Raw genomic sequence first — 18,589 nt, forward strand, 5'->3', positions numbered from 1 at the left:
GAAATCTTAAAGTACATGATATAATTTCTAGAATCACGTGGAGTAATTTGTAATTTAAGTAAACCTCGGAAACGTGTTTGTAATTTACCAAAAAAAATCATTCAGATTGAGAATTGTTTTGAGAAGATAGTTAAAAATTAATTTTTTAATTTTAAAAAAACATATAAAAAATAATATAATTTAAAATAAATTAAAAAATAAAATATAACTTTTAACCATTTTTGAATTAAAAATTATTTCTTAACTTTTAACTCACTTTTCTTTTTAAAAAAAAAAATCAAAAATAAAAAAAATCAAAAAAAATAACTTTTGACTATATTTTCAAAATAACAGAGTCGGTAGAGCTTGGTGTTATTCATCAAATTCAGACTATTCATGATGGTACGTACTCATGATGACGTCACAGTTCAATGGTGTGTCTCGTGTTTGTACGCGTCTCTCAAAACCACTGTACACACTCGAAGTGGCCCTAGTTTTCACATTAATGGCTTCCACGATTGGAACAATACATTTGGGGGTCAATCATCATCGACAACATCATCATCAATCTCTCACTGCGCTTTATTTTTGCTATACAATTTTGACTTGTAGTAGTAGTGATTGAGACTGTTGTTGTTAGAATCAGAATGTTGAGTTGTGGAATCAACTCCGATTTGCCTCCGATTCCACAGTGTCTGCCATTGGAACCGATTAATCTGAGCAACCAGAAATACACTCGATCTGGAGAGCTTAGGAGGGTTCTTGGTGTTTCTATTGGGACTGGTAATAATGCTTTGGAGGACTGTTGTTTGAAGAATCACCCTCCTGTGGCCACTGAGGAACTGAAGAATTTCAAGGATTGTGTTCAAGATGGTTCTAGAAAGGCCAGGTGATTGATTCTATTACTTACTCAGTTTGTTGAAACTGTGAATTAATTCCCTAATTGCAAAATAGATTGCTGTTTTCACAATAATGTGTTTCATGGTTTATGGTGTGAATGGAAATGGTATTTTTGTCTATTTGTTTACCATGTTTTGGAAATTCATGAGAAGGGTTTTACTTTTGCTAATCAGCTGACTTGAAGGGAGAAAAGAATCAACCATTTGTTTGTTGTTGTTGTGAGTTCATAGTTGAAAATATTTGTCTCATTTTTTGTTGAAAGGAAATGGTGTTTCTCTATAATTTGCCTTGTTTTGGAAATTCAAAAAAATGCTGAATGGAAAAAAGAATCAACCATTTGTTGCTGTTGTTGTTGTTGTTGTGAGTTCATAGTTAATTCATTTATTGTTGAAAGGAAATGATATTTCCCTCTAATTTTGTCTTTTTGTTTACCATGTTTTGGAAATTCACGAAAATTGAGTTACTTTTGCTAACCAGCTGACCTGAAGGAAAAAACAAAAAAAAAAAAAAATTTGTTGTTGTTGTTGTTGTTGGGAGTTCATATTTGAAAATATTTTTGTAATTAATTCATTTCTTGTTGAAAGTGTCATCTATGTTTTGGAAAGTCATGAAAATGGTTTTGCTTTTGCCAATCAACTGGCATGAAGGGAAAAAAGAATCATCCATTTGTTGTTTTTGTTTTTGTTATTGTTATTGTTATTGTTATTGTTATTGTTATTGTGAGTTCATAGCTGATATTAATAATTGTGTAATGGAATTAATTTGTTTCATATTGAAAGGGGAAGATTGGGATTTGGTTACTCGTTTTGCCTCTTGGAGCATGGCTAGTTTAGTTTTATAACTATCAAAGATTTGATGATTTTCAAGCAGGGATAGAGCAAAAATGTTGAGTGAATCCATATCTAAACTGGATAAGTATAGGAAAGCTTTAATAAGCTCAAAAAAGCGACAGAGGAATGATCTCTTATCAAACGAAAGGTCAGGTGGAGCAAGTGTGTCCAAGGTGGGAAGTCAAATTCTTCGAAATCCTAATGATCATGCAACTCAAAGATTTGAGGATAAAACAACTCGGACCACTGGGCTTGGGCTTAAGAAGCGCATTCGAACTTCAATGGTATTTGAGAATAAACTTTCAGATCTGATCTCTACTAGTGCCTTTAGCATTCATCTCTTGTTTCAAAGGGGATATCCCATTCTTGTTACTTGTTAGTGTTATTGTTTAATTTGATTCAGGCTGTCTTTGTTCTCCATTTATATTCATTCTGTCTTTGAGATTATTAGGAATGGATTCCACTTTCCAGGATTTTGATTTGAAAAGTTAGAGGTTGTGCATTCCAGTGATGTATTGGACAACTCTTCTGTTTCAAGTCCTTGCTGCCATAATTGGCGGGGATAGTTTTTATAAGAACAGCTTTTTTTCAGTCTATCTCTAAATGGAACACTTACTATCTGCAGTCTATGTCTTACCGGTTATCCTTAATAAGCAGTCATTGCTTGAAATTCTGTTCAATTTGATTATAATCTAATTCAAATTGGAAATCTTCCAGGCAGATGGTCAATCATCTGTTGTCTTGAAGCAGCAGATTTTCATGGAAAAGGATAGAGAAGTGCTTAAGGCTGGTTGTACGGGGGATATTCAGATTGAAGAAAAGATTCAGAGATTGCCTGCGGGTGAAGGATGGGAGAAAAAAATGAAAAGGAAAAGATCAATTGGAGTAGGTATTACTAATAGAGCCATAAATGGCGAGCAAGATATGAAAAGAGACACGCAAAAGCCAAATGCTGATACCAAATTGCGATCTTGTGATGCTCTTGGTATAAGGTAATCTCTATACTTCTAGTCGGACAAGTTCTGGTTTTGTGATTCTGCTTTCTGTATGACATTACTGATGAACTGGAGCATATCCCAATTGTAAGTATTGAGTTATTTATATTATTTAGATTAAAAATTAATTTGTGTTCCATTTTTGTGAAGCTGCTTTCCATAGATGGCATGCTGTAGCTTTGTGAATTTGCTATGTGTACTTTTTTGCGACAATTATATTAGTAAGGAAAAAATAATTAAAAAAAAAAAAAGAATTCTTCTTGGTGTGGGAAAACACTTAAACAATGAATAAGTTTGTGTACATTTGATTTATAATGCAGAGTTAGGAGTGGAAAAGTTATAAATGGTATCAGACAAGGTTTTTAGAGATGTGAGCTTGAAACAATAGATGCACTGAATATCAGAAAATTAGTACCAGCATGATATATATATATATATATATTTCTCTTAGGGTTTCAGTGTGGTCATTTATAAATGAAGAAGATCAAATAAATGTAAAAGAATTCACTGAATCATAGTTCGTTTGCTTGTCAAAGTTTTCATGACAGGAAAATGTAATGTAACAATTATTTATTTTTTGAGCAGCAACAAAATAACTGAAACAAAGATGAAAACAAAGGGAGGACAAGAAGTACTCCTACAAAGTCAGAAAATACAAAGCTAAAGACCAAAGAAACAAAACTACGACATATAACGACCACCACTAAGTATGGCAAACAGCAGCCCAATCCCTAGAGATCAAAAACAAGGGCATGTCCTTGAAAGGGGGAGACACACAAGCCCAAACTGATGCCAAATGTCTCACCCTAAGCTTCCTCTGTTGCTTCCTTCTCGTTAAAAATCCTATCATTTCTTTTCAACCAAATGATCCTAAAATCGCAAAAACAATGCAAGACCAAAATGTTTTGGCCTTCCTATTTTTTCCAAACCCTCCATAGAAAACTAGCAATATGGGCATGCACTCCCATGGAGTAACCACTGTACATCACACAAACCAAAGAGTCGCTGCCAAAGTGCAAAGGCCATCGGGCAGTGTAGAAATAAGTGGTCCGCTGATTCTGCATCCTTCTTACACATTATACACCATTGAGGACTAATAGCATGATTGGGCCTTCTCCTTTGGAGCATATCAATGGTCATGACACTTCCATGAACTAAGGGCCACATGAAGAATTTCACTTTATAAGGAACAACAGCTTACCAAATTTTTTTGTGGAAAGGAAATAAAAGAATAGAAGTACATCTATAATTCAGTCAAACATAGATTTACATGAGAAGACTTCTGACGAATTGATGTTCCATACCCTCCTATCTTTCCTTTGAGGTCAGGCAAAGACAACAAAGAAACCAACTCAAGTGACTCCCTATTACTGAGATACATGATGAAATTGAAGTTTCAAGAAATTGGTGCTAGGTTAGAACACGCCACTGACACAATTGAAACATTCCGAACTCGAACCAATTGATACAGGAGTGGAAAGACTCTATTGAAAGAGGACTCCCCCACCCACCCATCCTCCCAAAATCGAATACTTTACCCATTTACCACTTTCAAAGACAAGAATGAAGACACGATAGGTAGTAAACAAGAAATAGATTTCTATGGTGATCGACATTTGCCTCTATTAACCACAACAGAATCTATACCATTGGCCTGAACATCATACTTGCTTTTAATGATGGAGTGCCACAACGAATCGCTTTCGAGTGGAAATCTCCAAAACCACTTGCTTAAGAGAGCAATGTTTCTTGTAACAACATTTCCAATAACAAGACCCCCCTTATTTCTAGGTCAACCTTCCATTTAACTAAATAAAACCTAAACCCCTCATCACATCCTTTCTACAAGAAATCCCTCATTAACTTCTCAATCTTTTTGGCAATCCTAACCAGGATCTTAAACAAAGAAAAGAAATACATAGGCATGCAACTCAACATAGACTGCACCAAAGTATATCTCCTCATGGACTGCACCAATGTATGTCATGGTTTAGACAAAGGTGCATTCTAGAGAGGGCAGGGTGTCAATAGAGTAGCAATAGCTTGTGGCTATGCAAACAATGGCAGTGGTTTGGAGAGCTTACCGGAGAGATGGGAGTGGACACAATGATAGATCGTCAGCATAGTTGTCAAATTGGGATTCGTATCGTGAATCGAAATGGTTTCGTACCGAATCGCGAAGCGAATCGAATCGAATTGTGAATCGTAAAGATTCGGTCACTTCTTCTAAATTATTTTAAAACATGTATTTACACATTTAGATGTTAAATATATCTTATGAATATAAAATATTTAGACTTAAATAAATAAAAATGTTATTTTGAATGATAATTACGTAGTTTAATAAGTAAGAAGTTAACAAACGTTCTTATGGAAGATCACCATCTTACCTTTTTTTTTTTTTAAAATATTTCTTATCAACCATTCTTAATAAAAATAATAACCAAATAGACAAACTATCAATTTCTAAAGTAACAATAATTAACAACGATACTGATATTTGGACAATAAGCATACATACTTTTCTAAGTAATAGTGAACAAATAATAAGAAATAATCATTTAGAATCCTTTTTTTTTAAAACCTAAAATATTTTAAAAAGTATAACTAACCCCATACATGTAATATTTAATTTAATAAAATAGCAATAGATAATTCATAGTGTAATTTTAATCTTAAACATCTTTAGAAGATATATTACGATTTTTAAAGGGAAAAAAAATGAGAAGAAAGGTTAAAAATATGTTGGGTCTGAGTAAATCTAATTGAATTTTATTAAAAACTTCATAATCACTAAAATAACAACAAGTCATGTATATATGTTGGTTATTTTAGTATTAAACGCTATTAGAAGTTGTATTATGTCATTTTACTAAAAAGATGGAGAAAAAATAGAGTCAAAAATATGTTGGACACAATAATTTTAAAAATTGCATGAATCGTAAAAAGTGAATTGATTGTGAATCGTGCGATTCACTAGAGATTTACTTCCAAAATAGATTCACTCTTAGATTCGTATCGATTTTGCAAAAATTGCAAATCGAATCGTGAATCGAATCACGTATCGTAAGATTCTGATAAGAGAGATCGTCAGATGTGGGGCTGCGGGAAAATTTTTTTTTTTTAATAAATAAAGAGTAAATTTAGAAAGAGAGCATCAAGATGATGCTAACAAAACAAACAGGGTCACAAAACCTACATCAAGACAAATAACGAATCAATAAACTTCATAAAAGAAAATAAATCCGGCACCACTCTCCCCAACACCCCAACTATACAATACCACCAAAAACATATTCTTCAAAAAAGGAAATGAAACCGTAAACCCTTGAAAAGCCTGACGATTACGCTCCAACCAAACCAATCACATTACACACAAAGGCGCAAGATTTTGGAGAGGTTGGAGGATATGAGATTGTTGGGGTGGATATAGAAATCCTATAAATTCATTGCAATGGGTAATCCTAACAAGTTTGTCAAGGCTCCTACGTATATGGACTAGAAGTGGGTGCACACACTATGTGTGTGTTGACATTTGTCTAAAAGAATTGAATCTGAAACAATTGAATCTCATAATGGCAGTTATTTGAAGTAGTTAGATAGCAGTTACATGGTGAAGGGTATTTTGGAGGGGGTGAAAAAATCCTGTGACATCCACACCAACTCAAGACTTGGCTTTTTATAATAGTATAGATAATATAGATATAGAAATCCTAAGTGAACAAGGAACCAAATTCCTAAATATGTCACTTATCATGTGTCAATTGAACGGTTCAACACTATGTTCAAATGGTGAGTACACTGTGAATATATGCTCTGTTTCTTCAAAATAGCGAGGCCTGCATTTGAACGGTGAATATTTTGGAACTCAACCACAAAAAATATTTTGTGTGTTTGGTTTCAGTTTTATGAAAATTGAATATTTTGTTTTTTGTGTTTTTTTTTTGTTTTTAGTGAATATTTTTTAAATTTTAAGCAATTTTGTTCTTTTTTACATTTTTAGATGCACTTTACTTAGATGTATCTAAATAGTAAAATATTTGTGAAAAAATATTTTAAAAAAATAATAAATACACAAAAATACAAAAAACGTACTGAAATTTTGTATTTATTATTATTTTTTTTGGTATTTAGTGTATTTTTTTTTAAAAAAATTCACAAATATTATACTTTTTAAGTGTATTTATGTTAGGTGTGTTTAAAAATTAAAAAAATTTGCTTAAAATATTAGAAAAATTCATTGAAAACATTAAAATACGAAAAATAAAAAAGTAGAATTTTCTGAAAACTGTTTTATGAAAATCAGAACCAAACAAGCTGATTGGCATTCTTGTTTAAAAAATTGCTCCATGTGTTTGAATGCGCATGGCTTTGAAGCTATACATACAAAATGCAGTTGTTCATACAGGGCTCAATGATCAAGTCTATGGGTTCTAAAAGTCAAGCCCAATAGCTAATCTAGCCTATAATCCAAAACTAATCTAACTATGGTGATGATCTCAACAAACTCAAACCCAAAAGTCTAATCAAAGATAAAACCTTATATTGATGATAATGCAATGCATGAGTTTCACCTATCGTTGGTGTAGAACCTGTCCGATCAAAAGTCTGGAGTTGAAGGAGAAGTCTTCTTGAATGATGCTTCACTATGGAGCATGGTCAAGACTCAACTAAGCCTAAAAGTAGAAATTAAAGTCTGTCAGACTCGAACTTTGAAATGAAATTGCAAATAGAAAAATGACTAAGAGGTAACTTGATGTTTTTTGTCACAGAAGAAAATTTATTAATTGAAAAATGAAGCAAAGATATGGGATGCGTATGAACAAGCTGATTCCACAATCCTTGTTACTAGTAGAGAATTTGAAGGAATAAAAAGTGACGACAAGCATGATGTTGTCAGATGTTTGCTGTACAAATCCAGTGTTGAAAACAATATGCTTATGGTCAAGCAAACTTTTAAAACATCTTTTTGTGAGAAACATTTTAGTGAGGCTTAAGCATTTTCTTTTGTTGTTCTTTAGTGGGAATTGAGGTAGGAAATCTCGTCTTAGATTTCTTAATTTTTCTTAAATTGTTGCTCTATGTGATTTTTGTTCTATCTTGCATGTACATGAGGATTCCCTTTTCTCTTTCAATGATAAGAAAATCTTGTATGCAACATCAATAACAATAAACGTATGATTTTGGGCTCGTTTGGGAAGTTGGCTATTTTAGTTGGCTTTTTGGTTATTTTAGCCTGGCTAAAAAAGTTGTGTTTGGGAAGTTGGTTGGCTGGCTTTTTTTGTAGTTGATTTGATGGTTGTGAGAGAAAAAGTGAATTGATTATGGTTTGGATGTGACATTTTGTCTTATTGGCTATTTTAGCTTATTTTGTCTTTATTGGCTATTTTAGCCCAAAATTGTCTTCCCAAACAGGGCCTTTGTACGACTTGTTATGACATTGGGGAATTTTTTTCCATTTAATGGTGTATAGACAAAGCGCTGTTCTATACAATAAATTAGGATTCCTTTTATAATGAAATTTGTAATTAAATGGTTTTTATAAAAAATAAGTATTGTAGTTAATGCGTGGATACGATGTCTAAATTAAAATAATTACAGCTAAGATAACTATTGTTAGGGTGATATATTATAAACATAGCATAAGCAAATTTTGAAACCTCGTTTGATCTCCACCTGCTCACAGTCATTATTTAGGGCTTCCTTCGCTGCTGCGATCTATCACTCAAAACCTTCCTGACCCCCCCATCTAAACAGCAGTCCCATCTTCCATTCAAATTTAAACTTTTGACATTAAAAGTTTGGTAAATGTATGGTTGGTTAGAGAAGAGGAAGAGCTAGAACAGCTAGGGTTCCACTAGCACCTAATTGCTAGCTTCTCTAAATATGGTGAGTTTCTATGCTTCTTCTCTGAACATGGTGAGTTTCTATGCTTCTCTTTTGTTGTTATTTTCTTTGATCTGACAAACCTTGTCTCCCATCGCACACCTAATGAGAGTTGGTATGAAAATTTCTGACATCGGCATGTCATTCACTTGTTTGGTTTGAAGTTGTTTTTCTTTGAATTTCACATATGGTAGGATGTGTTCTACACTTACTGTCCCAGAAGATTCCTTTTTTACAGAAAAATCATTTGAAAATTTGGAGATTCTGTGTGTGTGCGCGCGCTTGTTCCTTTTTATGTGCCCTCTTATTAGGTGAACATTTTAACGATCAAAGGGAAAATTAATCAGAGGAGCTTAATTTAACTTTTGCTCTTAATGTATAAATCAACTAACTGAATTTCAGGAAATTACATGGCCGCAGGGTTTATTATACCCACAATGTATAAAAAGAAAGAGAATTACCAGCCCAGCCAAACCAAATCAAACCAAATCCAACTAAGCCTTGTATCCCAATCAAGTGGGGTTGGCTATTTTTCGAAAATTAGGATCTGTTTTTTCTGGAAAATAATTTTGCAACTTATTGTCATTGATTTTATTGAATTGATGTAGCTAATATTCCTTAGTAAGTTTGCAACACCTTTACTCTTCTGGCAGTGGTGTTATCTGAAGGACCACTTGAATTAATCTTGGAGAATCTGAGAGTCCCAACTTCTTATTGTAAGAAATAAATTCTTTTGTAAATTACTTCTATATTTGGTACCTAGTTAAGACCATGTCACATGGTATCGGAGTTGAATGTTCCGCAGGGATGGGTAGGGTGTGTGTCCTGGGCCCTGCACTCTTTGCATGAGAGAGGTTATGAAGCGAAGTCCCACATTGCTTTGGTACAAAGGGGATTGTACATGCTAGTTTTTGGGAATGAGTTCTACCACCCAAGTCCGTGTCACAAAGGGAACTGAGTTATCAAACAAAACTTATATTTGTGTATTCACAGGCACAGTAATATTGAAAATTTTACGCTGTGTATGACATAAGTTCTGACAGAGCGATGATGACCAGCTTGACAAGGCTTGTTTAAGCTAGCAAGTTTTATGCCTTGAGCTTGGTTGAGATCTAATACCTTGTGAATATGCTTTATCATGTATAAGTTATTCACTATAGATCTCCATGACAGTTAATTATGGGACCTTTAGTGAACCCGAACCCCCTTAATGTAACTGAGTGTTTCTGGAGTTCATTGGGTATGGCTCTCCGCTGACCCCTTGAAGTGCTTTTATTAGTTTACCTCAACTGGCTCTTGCAATTACTGGCCCGAGACTAAATTTTCCATTTTCATCCAATATGCCATGATTATCATTTATGTAATTTTTTCTTTCCTCTGCAATTTATCCTCTTAACTAGGTTTTTTTGTCTGCTTCCATGTTTTGCTGTTTTCACTCAATGTTTGGACATAACTTGTATGTTATATACATTTATCAAAAACTGCAATTCGAAATAAGGCAGGTAGGAGTAGGGGGAATATTTTTTCCCCTTGTGTTATTTGATTCTATGCTGTTGCAGAGCAAGATCTTCACCAGGATTGAGTGGAATTGACAAGTTGGATGAGTCTTTTGAGCCTGTTAGTTCGCAGTCTTGTACAGCACTGAGGAATGAACTGGAAACTGTCCCTTCTCCAAAGGACCGTACAACCATCTTAGAGGAAAGGATTTCAGTTAAGGGTATCAATAAGTATGTATTTACTTTCTCTATTTAATCTTTGTCAGTCTCCAGTAGAGTTGCAGAAATAGTTAAAACTTTCAAGATTGAAGACCACAAGTTATGTTTCCTTTTGCCTGGACAATTTGTTTTGCACGTTTTTCATTATAGTGATGTGGTGATTAATTCATTTTCTACCTTATTTTTCAGGCTCAGTATCCACAAGGAGAAGCCAGCAGGCAGTCCCAGCACTGTGACAAAAGGGAAGGTTTCTAGAGCTCAAAGAACAGGTTCTATCATGAATATGGAGCCCTCTCCTCAAGGTCATCCCTCATCTGGAGCTCGTGAGGGCTCGGAACTACCTACAACTGAAAATAAAGTTCCACCATTAGGCATGACAAATAATCACAAGCGTCCAATGTCTACAGGTTCATCTGCTCATCCCATGACTCATTGGGTTCGCAAGAGACCACATAAAATCTCACGCACAAGGAGATCGAATCTTGTTTCTCATGTCATAAACAATGATGAAGACCAGATCTCATCTCAGGGCTTTGCAGCATCTGATCTTAGCTCTAGATATTCTTCTCATGTGGACAACAATAACCCAAAGTTAAAAATGAAACTTGGGAGTATTCCATCTCCTATTGGATTATCTGAAGGTGAAGAGTCTGGAGGTGGGGGAAGCCAATTGAAAGGAAAAGGCGCAGATAATGGCGAGGTTTCTGTAAATGCAGATCATAATGATGGGCCTTCTATATTGCTTTCAAGGAAGAACAAAATACCTGTTAAGGAAGAAATTGGAGAAGATATTCATAGTCAAGGAAAAGTTGGAAGCTTTTTGTCCTCAAGTAAACCAGTTGTCACTCACACAAGAGAGGAAGGAGAAAAGTTTTCTACAACAAAGCAACTTCAAAGCATCAAGCGTGGTTTTGACAAGAACAAAAGGTTTTGAATATTTTTTCTTAGAATGTTAAAAAAATTTCAAGATGTACTTACTTTTTTCCTTTGCACATTACTGTCAACTAAATTTTTTGTTATCTTTTTATATAGTAAATCGGGTCGTCCACCTTCAAAGAAGCTGAAGGATCGTAAAACTTCTACTCGTGCTGGGCTAGTGTTAAATAGTTCTTCAGACTTTACAGGTTCTATTAGCATTTCAGTCAACCTGTGATTGCAAAATAATCATGTTTGGTTTGGTTTTCAAAAACTTGTTTCCGAATTTTTTTCGAAAAAACTAAAAATTAATTTGGTGAAAGAAATAAAAAAATCAAAAACACTTTTTATTTTTATATAATTTTATCTTTTGGGAGGCCATAAATAATTTTTAAAAATTTAAAAATATCTATTTGATATTTATTTTTATCAAATTAGTTTCTATTTTTTTAAAATAATTTCGAAAATTTGTTTCTGAAAAGAAACCAAACATGGTGATCAACAAAATCTAATGTATGTTGACCTGAACTAAATTGCATTTCAGGTCTTTGTGGTCACTGTTTCAGTTTTGTCTATCTATGACATTGATGCTAGTGTGTGTGTGTGTGAAGTGAAATATTTTAGAAATAAAATCAGTTTATTTCAAGGACCATTGATTGCACCACTCTGTGATCGATTATAATCATTATAAAAATTCTTTCACAAATTTAATAAGATATGCAAGCACACACAATTAAATATGATTGTTCACTGTTCAGTGCTCTCCATTGCCCTCACCTCATACTCAAAATACTCGAGACTTAGAAGCCTAAAGTATAGGGTGTGCTTGGTTTGTGTTTTGAGATAAATTTTCAAAAAAAAATAAATTTGGGGAGAGTTTAGAAATTTTTTTGGTTTGTTTGGTTGCATATTTTGAAAATAGTTTTGGAGTTTGGGAGTTTGGGATAATTTGATATTTTGTTGTAATTGAGTAGATGTAGCCGACCCCATTTGATGGGACTTAAGGCTTTGTTTGGTTTGGTTGTAATGAAGTAGATGTGTGTGAGAGAAAAAGTGATTGAGAAGGGGAGAGGAGAGAGAAAAAGTGATTGATTGATATGTAATAGAGAGAGAAAAGTAATTTTGGAATTTTTTTGAGAAAATTTGTAACCAAACACGTTTTTGGAAATATTCTTCCAAAAACATATTTCAAAACACAAACCAAACACACCCATAATCTCTATAGCAATCCCCATATGTAGCAGTCCAAGGACGACTGGAAATAGCTCTCAAGAAAACTTATATCAACAAGGAATAAAAATCCTTAAGAGACTAGGAAGGACTTCCTCAAAAAACAATGTGTTTAAATGGTAGAGTGTGTTCGAACTGTGGCATTGGTGAAACCAAGTTGTAAAACAAACTTCAAACCCAGTAGACTTAAGTGTTCAAACAAATTGTGGCAGTGTTGGAACGATGAAGCTACGAGTTGTTCACTCTCCAAATGCTATGACAGAAAACCCGTTCTTGTTTGGTAGTGTGAACGTTTGAACTTGCACGATAGTGTTTTTTTACAAATTTTAAGTCCGAAAAGGCTTAGTGAAAACCAAACCAAGGGGGTCCTATGAACAACATACCATGAATTAACTTAGCCTATTACAAAGCTAAAAAAAACTCCAAGAAAAAAATACTGGAATAATACCCAACCCAAGTGTGTGAATGCACATGCATGAGTGCATTATACATGAATAACTATGAGATTGTTATCCTTGAATTTTTTAAGCCATTCTTTCGAGTATGTTGAGTCTGAGTCAAGGTTTACTTAGTCTTCATCGAATTAGAACTGAAATTGCTCAACTGCTCAGCTAAGCCTAAAATAAATAAAATAAAATTACTGACTCAATTTTGAATTGAAATTGCTAAACAAATAAAAAATAAAAAAAAAACTAAAGACTAATAACTAGTGAAACTAAAACATTTTTTTCCCTAACAATGTGTCCTTAGATCTTGCGTCCATGGCCTTTTTAAATAAAAATTTCCTACTTTACATCTTTTACAACTACTTATATTTCTATTTGTTTGGTGGTAATTAAGAATGAAAATAGATGAAATGTAAATGGAATTGCTCATGGTTGTCATTGGAGCTTCTTGGAAACATTTATAATGTATGTGACATACTATTTTTCAGGTGAATCAGATGATGATCATGAACAAATATTAGCTGCTGCAAATGCTGCTCGTAAAGCTAGCTGTATGCATCAGTCTCTTATATATATATATATATATATTTTTTTTTTTTCTCCATTTTTTACGGGGAAATGATTCTTACTGTAACTTCTTTTGTAGACCTTGCCTGTTCGGGGCAGTTTTGGAAGAAAATAGAATACATTTTTGCTTCCGTCAGCTCACAGGACACATCATACCTGAAGCAACAGGTACTGTAATACTCTGTGTTAATGAATACATAGTGGTTGTTGTGACTTACAGATGCTGAATAGTTTTTTTTTTATTTAATTATTTTGATATTGGAACAGCTTTCTTTTGCTGAGGAGCTAAATGAGAGCCTGTCTCGGATGTTTGGTGATGAATATAATACTTCGGTACTTAATTTGCATTATGCTACATCAGCCATTATCTTGATCTTTATTAGTTAGTTGTGGACATCCACTACAAAAAAATGTTTATAAATCTTGGACTAAACTGAAAATTTTGTCGAATTTAGGGTACGATATAGCTTATCTTTTTAATGGAATGTGATTTAATTGTAAAGTTATTTTACTCTCTCAGGGTGCTCTCAATCATGAAGAAGTTAATTATTATTCTTGTGGAACACATGGAGTCTGCTCAAATCAAGAATCATCCGAAAGTGATGCATTTTGTGAAAGAGTTGACATGGGAAGGAAACTGGACAAAGTTCCTTCACTGTTTCAAAGGGTTCTCTCTGCTTTGATTGAAGAAGATGAAAGTGAAGAATTTTACCACCAGAATGATGGGATAAATATATCCTTTCAGTGTGCAAGTGATGATTCACATTGTGGTTCGTGTAACCATATTGATGTTGAGCCTAAAGATAGGGACAGAATGGAATCTGAAGTTGAGTCAGAAGCGGGTCTGCAGATTCAGAAGCATTGCTTTTTGGACAGATTTTCTTGTAATAAGAGTGCTTCATCTAATACATATAGTAACCGAAGTGTATCCAGTTCTTTATGTAACAATGAACAGTGGCAAGCAGACGATGGTTTGTCTCATTTAGATTCAGGATTTGTCTCTAGGATTCCTCAGAATGCTCTGAGTGTGCCACATCCTACACAAACAAATGTGTCTGATAGTTCTTCCGTACACTGCCAGTATCAGATGCTGTGCTTTGATGACAGATTGCTTCTGGAGCTACAGAGCATTGGCTTGTGTCCTGAGACAATGGTATGCTTTTATCGCTTCACTATCATAATCTCGTAGTTGAGTAACGCCAGTACTAATTTTTTTTTTTTTTTGTGTGCGCGCTCATGCGTGTATGTGTGTAGTTCTACTTATGTTTGTGTGCCTTGCATCCTTGTTACAGACTGATCTAGCAGCGGGACAAGAAAGGATTAATCAAGATATTATGGAACTCCAAGGAGGCCTGTTCCAGCAGGTTGAATGCTTTAATTTCCTGTTCATCTGTTTCAAAAGAGTTGAGCATTAGTTAGGAGTCAAGTCCCACAAAAAATTTCCCCATTGTTATCTGGTTTTCATCTTGAACACCCTGGATACTATCATTTTGTCTCCTATTTGTTGCCTCTTAAAATACTAACTATTTTCTTTCTCTAATTTTTTGTGGTCAATTTCATGATAGGTGGGAAGACTTAAGAAAAATTTGGGGGAAATTGATAAAGCTATTCAATATGCTAGAGATTTGGAAAGACGGTAAGACTAGTAATGATTTGGATGTGTTTCTGCTGATGTATGGTTTCTTTTTCCATCATGAAGAATATGGTTTGGTTTGCAGGGACATCGAACAGGTTGCAATGAACAAACTGGTTGAGATGGCTTACAAAAAACGCATGGTAATTGCTTCTATTGCTTCATTGAACCACTTCCTTCAAGTTTGTAATGGAAGCCCTTAATGTATTTCCACTTTTGTCTTACTCTTTGTACATGGATGGATGGTTATTCTAGATTCATAATTCAACAATATCAAATTTATCCAGTATTATGGTTGAGATGGATTGTGTGTGTGATTCCTTCTTGTGTTGATACGTTTTGCATTGATTTTGGTGGTTTTGGTTTTAATCTGATGGCCCGTACCCTTTGGGGATGTATCGTTTGTGCGGTTATGTGGTCCATTGGGTTAAGAAAGGAATTGAAGAGTGTTTGAACATAAACTATAGGATTTAAGGGGTTTATGAAATAAAATCTACTATTTGGCATATTTTGGGGTTTCATCAACACCCTCTTTCAAGAGAATTTCTTTATTTTTGATTTCTAGAGATTGAAAATCTGTGTGTGTGATACAACCCCAAGGGGTTGGCCTAGTGGCAAGGTCTTGGGTCTTGGGGTTGTGTTCTTTCCAAGGTTTAGGATCGAAACCTCTTAGATGCTAACACTTCCTTGGGCCCATTTGATTGAGGGAAAACTCTTGAATTAACCATGGTGCAGGAAACTCCTTGCTGAGGCCCTATGCCCCCACCGGGAATTAGTCAGGCTTTGATCCGGACACCCCAGTGCCATTAAAAAAAAATAATGTGTGTGATATATAATTTTTCAATTTTTCCTTTTATCTCGTACCTGGTAGAGTTCTTGTCCTACTTGTTATCTGCTGTATCTCTTTTTCTTTGATATTTAATAAATTTTTCTTTGTTGCTGATAAACACTTGTTAATATAAAGTTAATTAAAAATGCGGATTTATGTATGCTTAAGTTAATTAAAAATGCGGATTTATGTATGCTTACACATTTACAGTAAATTAGTTATGTATCAGCCTTATGTTTACTCGTAAATTGCTAGTAATATTCTGTAATGTATGTATAAACATTTGTTAAACCTTACAGTATGTGCTCTTAAATTAAATTATATAGAAATCCTCATATATGATTATTACTAAGTAAAAGATGAGAATTGTCATATGTAAATTGTGTGACCTTGTAAGTTTGTTGAAAAGATCATACATAACTGACGTATTTGTCTGAAGAAGCGCCTACAATTGAACCAAGGTCTTTCATTTAGATAAAACCCACTAACTTTTCCAACCCACTAATTGCAGGCTTATCGAGGTAGTAATTCTTCAAAAAGTGTGATTCGTAAGGTTTCGAAACAGGTTGCCTTGGCTTTTGTCAAGCGTACTCTTGCTAGATGCAAGAAATTTGAAGATACAGGGAGGAGTTGCTTTAGTGAGCCTCATCTACAGGGTGTTATCTTCCCTGCACATTCATGCAACAGTGATGCACAATCTATTGATTGTGTTGCCTCAGGGACTGCTAGTAATACATATGATGAAGCTTTCAACCATAAAGCCGAAGCCAAGAGTTCAGGTATGTCAATTAGATCTTTATGTGGTTGCTATCATATTGGTTTGCTGTTTTCATTCTACTTGAGAATGTAGATTATCAAAACTCTATAACGGGCTCTGGGGCCCTGTAACATTCAAAGTTCAGATGTTTCACCATTGCTTGTGTTACTGTGCACTCTGTTTGGTTTCGTTTTCAGAATCTGTTTTTTGTTTTATTAAAAACTAGTTTGGTGAAAATAAACACTACAAAGATATTTTTGAATTTTCAAAAACTATTTTTCCACAAACAAAGAAAACAACATGAAATGATGAGTGTTTTTAATTTTCCATTGTTTTTTCACCAAATTAGTTTTTAGTGTTTTTCAGAAGGAAAAGCTTGAGACCCCTTAATTTACCCACCATGATGTTAATTATCGATTGGTTTAAAAATCAACGACCTAAGACCCACCCTTCTGGCAAATTATTAGGGCTGAATTTAGGGATCTCTAGCATTTCACTTTCAGAAAACAGATTTTGAAAACGAAACCAAATAGAGTGAAGTTTGAAGCAGCTTTTGCAACTTCAAAGCTGTTTTACTAGTTTTTAACAAAAAAAGTGTTATGGTTATCCTTTGCAGCCACTGGTGCAGTCTGCAGTACTTTCAAGAGACCTGATTCTCGAATTAATAATGCGGATCGAGGTTCTTCAGATGCATTGGGTGCTATCAGTCCATCTGAAATTGGTCTTTTTAAGCAAGAACCCATTTTAAACAAGGGCGACAAAAGGGAAGTTTTGCTTGATGATGTTGTTGGCAGTGCTTTCCCAAAACTCTCAGTTATAGGCAGTAAACCCCACTGCTGGGTGATGGAAAAGAACAATGTGAGAGATAAGGAGCAAAACAGAGATATATTACCTAGTGATTCTGTCTCTGGATTTGGTTATCCATCACTAGGCAGCTTTAGGAGCGAGCAAAAATCAAGAGCAAAGCCGAAGCAACAAACAAATCATTTGCCAACTTCAGGAAATGGACTGCAGGCTAGTTTTATGGGGCTGCCAGCTGCTGTTAATGTTCCTCGGGATTCATCTAAAGAGGCAGAAAAAACAATTGATTTTGCAAACTTACAGCTAAATGAATTAGATTCTATCGAACTACGTGTGCCCAATGAGCTTGCTGGGCATCAAGATCTGAGTTCTTGGTTGAACTTTGATGAAGACGGTTTGCAAGACCATGACTCTATGGGTCTTGAAATACCCATGGATGACCTCTCAGAGTTGAACATGCTTATTTAAAGGCCATCTACAGTTGAATATGGAAAACTATCAGCAAGTATGTAACTAACTGGTCAAGCTGTGGCACACAAGTCAGAAATTGTAATTGTTGGTAGTACATTCTTTGGCATAGTTTTTTGAAGGACGTAATTGAAATATCCTACCTTGGCATTGTGTGAAATTCTGCTTCAATTTAATTTACAACAGAAATGTTGAGGCCTCTGAAAGTTGAATGAATATATTTCATTACTCTTCATTATTCAAGGTTTTGTTTGGTTAATTAATTTTTTTTTTGCACCATTGACTAATCAAGTTCAAAGATATTCTTCTGTTTCATTGTTACAGCAACTAGACGATCCCTGTTCTTTCTGGGAAAATTCCGAAATTCTTTTCCTCCAGGTATGTCAGAACGAAGATGTGTGTAATTCTTACCTCGCTTTTCATTTTCCTATGCAATGATCATCTCCTGCACTCTCTCCATGAAAATTGAAAAAAAAAAAAAAAAAAAATCTTCTTCCATGAAGTATCCGATCAAATGTTTGTTTTTAGTATATTGCATTGTTTTCGAAAGCTATGTCTACCTTCATCATGAAGTAGCTTGCTTCTGCAGAACTTACTTTACCTGCTTTGTGCGAGTGATATGGTGAGAATTGGTTTAT

At 34.4% G+C, this 18,589-nt stretch overlaps 1 protein-coding gene across 2 annotated transcripts; it reads left to right on the top strand.

The window, feature by feature from the left end:
* The first annotated feature begins 343 nt into the window (after positions 1-343).
* Positions 344-18,189, top strand: LOC114273441 (spectrin beta chain, brain). 2 transcript variants are annotated; one of them, XM_028215235.2, is made up of 16 exons: positions 344-868; positions 1,750-1,993; positions 2,427-2,701; positions 10,150-10,317; positions 10,495-10,607; positions 10,713-11,232; positions 11,338-11,429; positions 13,385-13,447; positions 13,543-13,631; positions 13,731-13,796; positions 13,984-14,616; positions 14,756-14,827; positions 15,029-15,099; positions 15,182-15,239; positions 16,437-16,704; positions 17,299-18,189. In XM_028215235.2, exons 1-16 carry the CDS (start codon positions 627-629, stop codon positions 17,949-17,951), a joined length of 3,627 nt encoding a protein of 1,208 aa, XP_028071036.2. In that variant the 5' UTR covers positions 344-626; the 3' UTR covers positions 17,952-18,189. The 2 variants fall into 2 exon arrangements, with proteins under 2 accessions (XP_028071036.2, XP_028071034.2); XM_028215233.2 differs by having other exon boundaries at positions 10,495-11,232.
* Positions 18,190-18,589: the final 400 nt, after the last annotated feature.

Source organism: Camellia sinensis, chromosome 12 (assembly GCF_055761805.1).
Source record: "Camellia sinensis isolate YWXY chromosome 12, ASM5576180v1, whole genome shotgun sequence".
NCBI classification, from domain to species: Eukaryota; Viridiplantae; Streptophyta; class Magnoliopsida; order Ericales; family Theaceae; genus Camellia; species Camellia sinensis.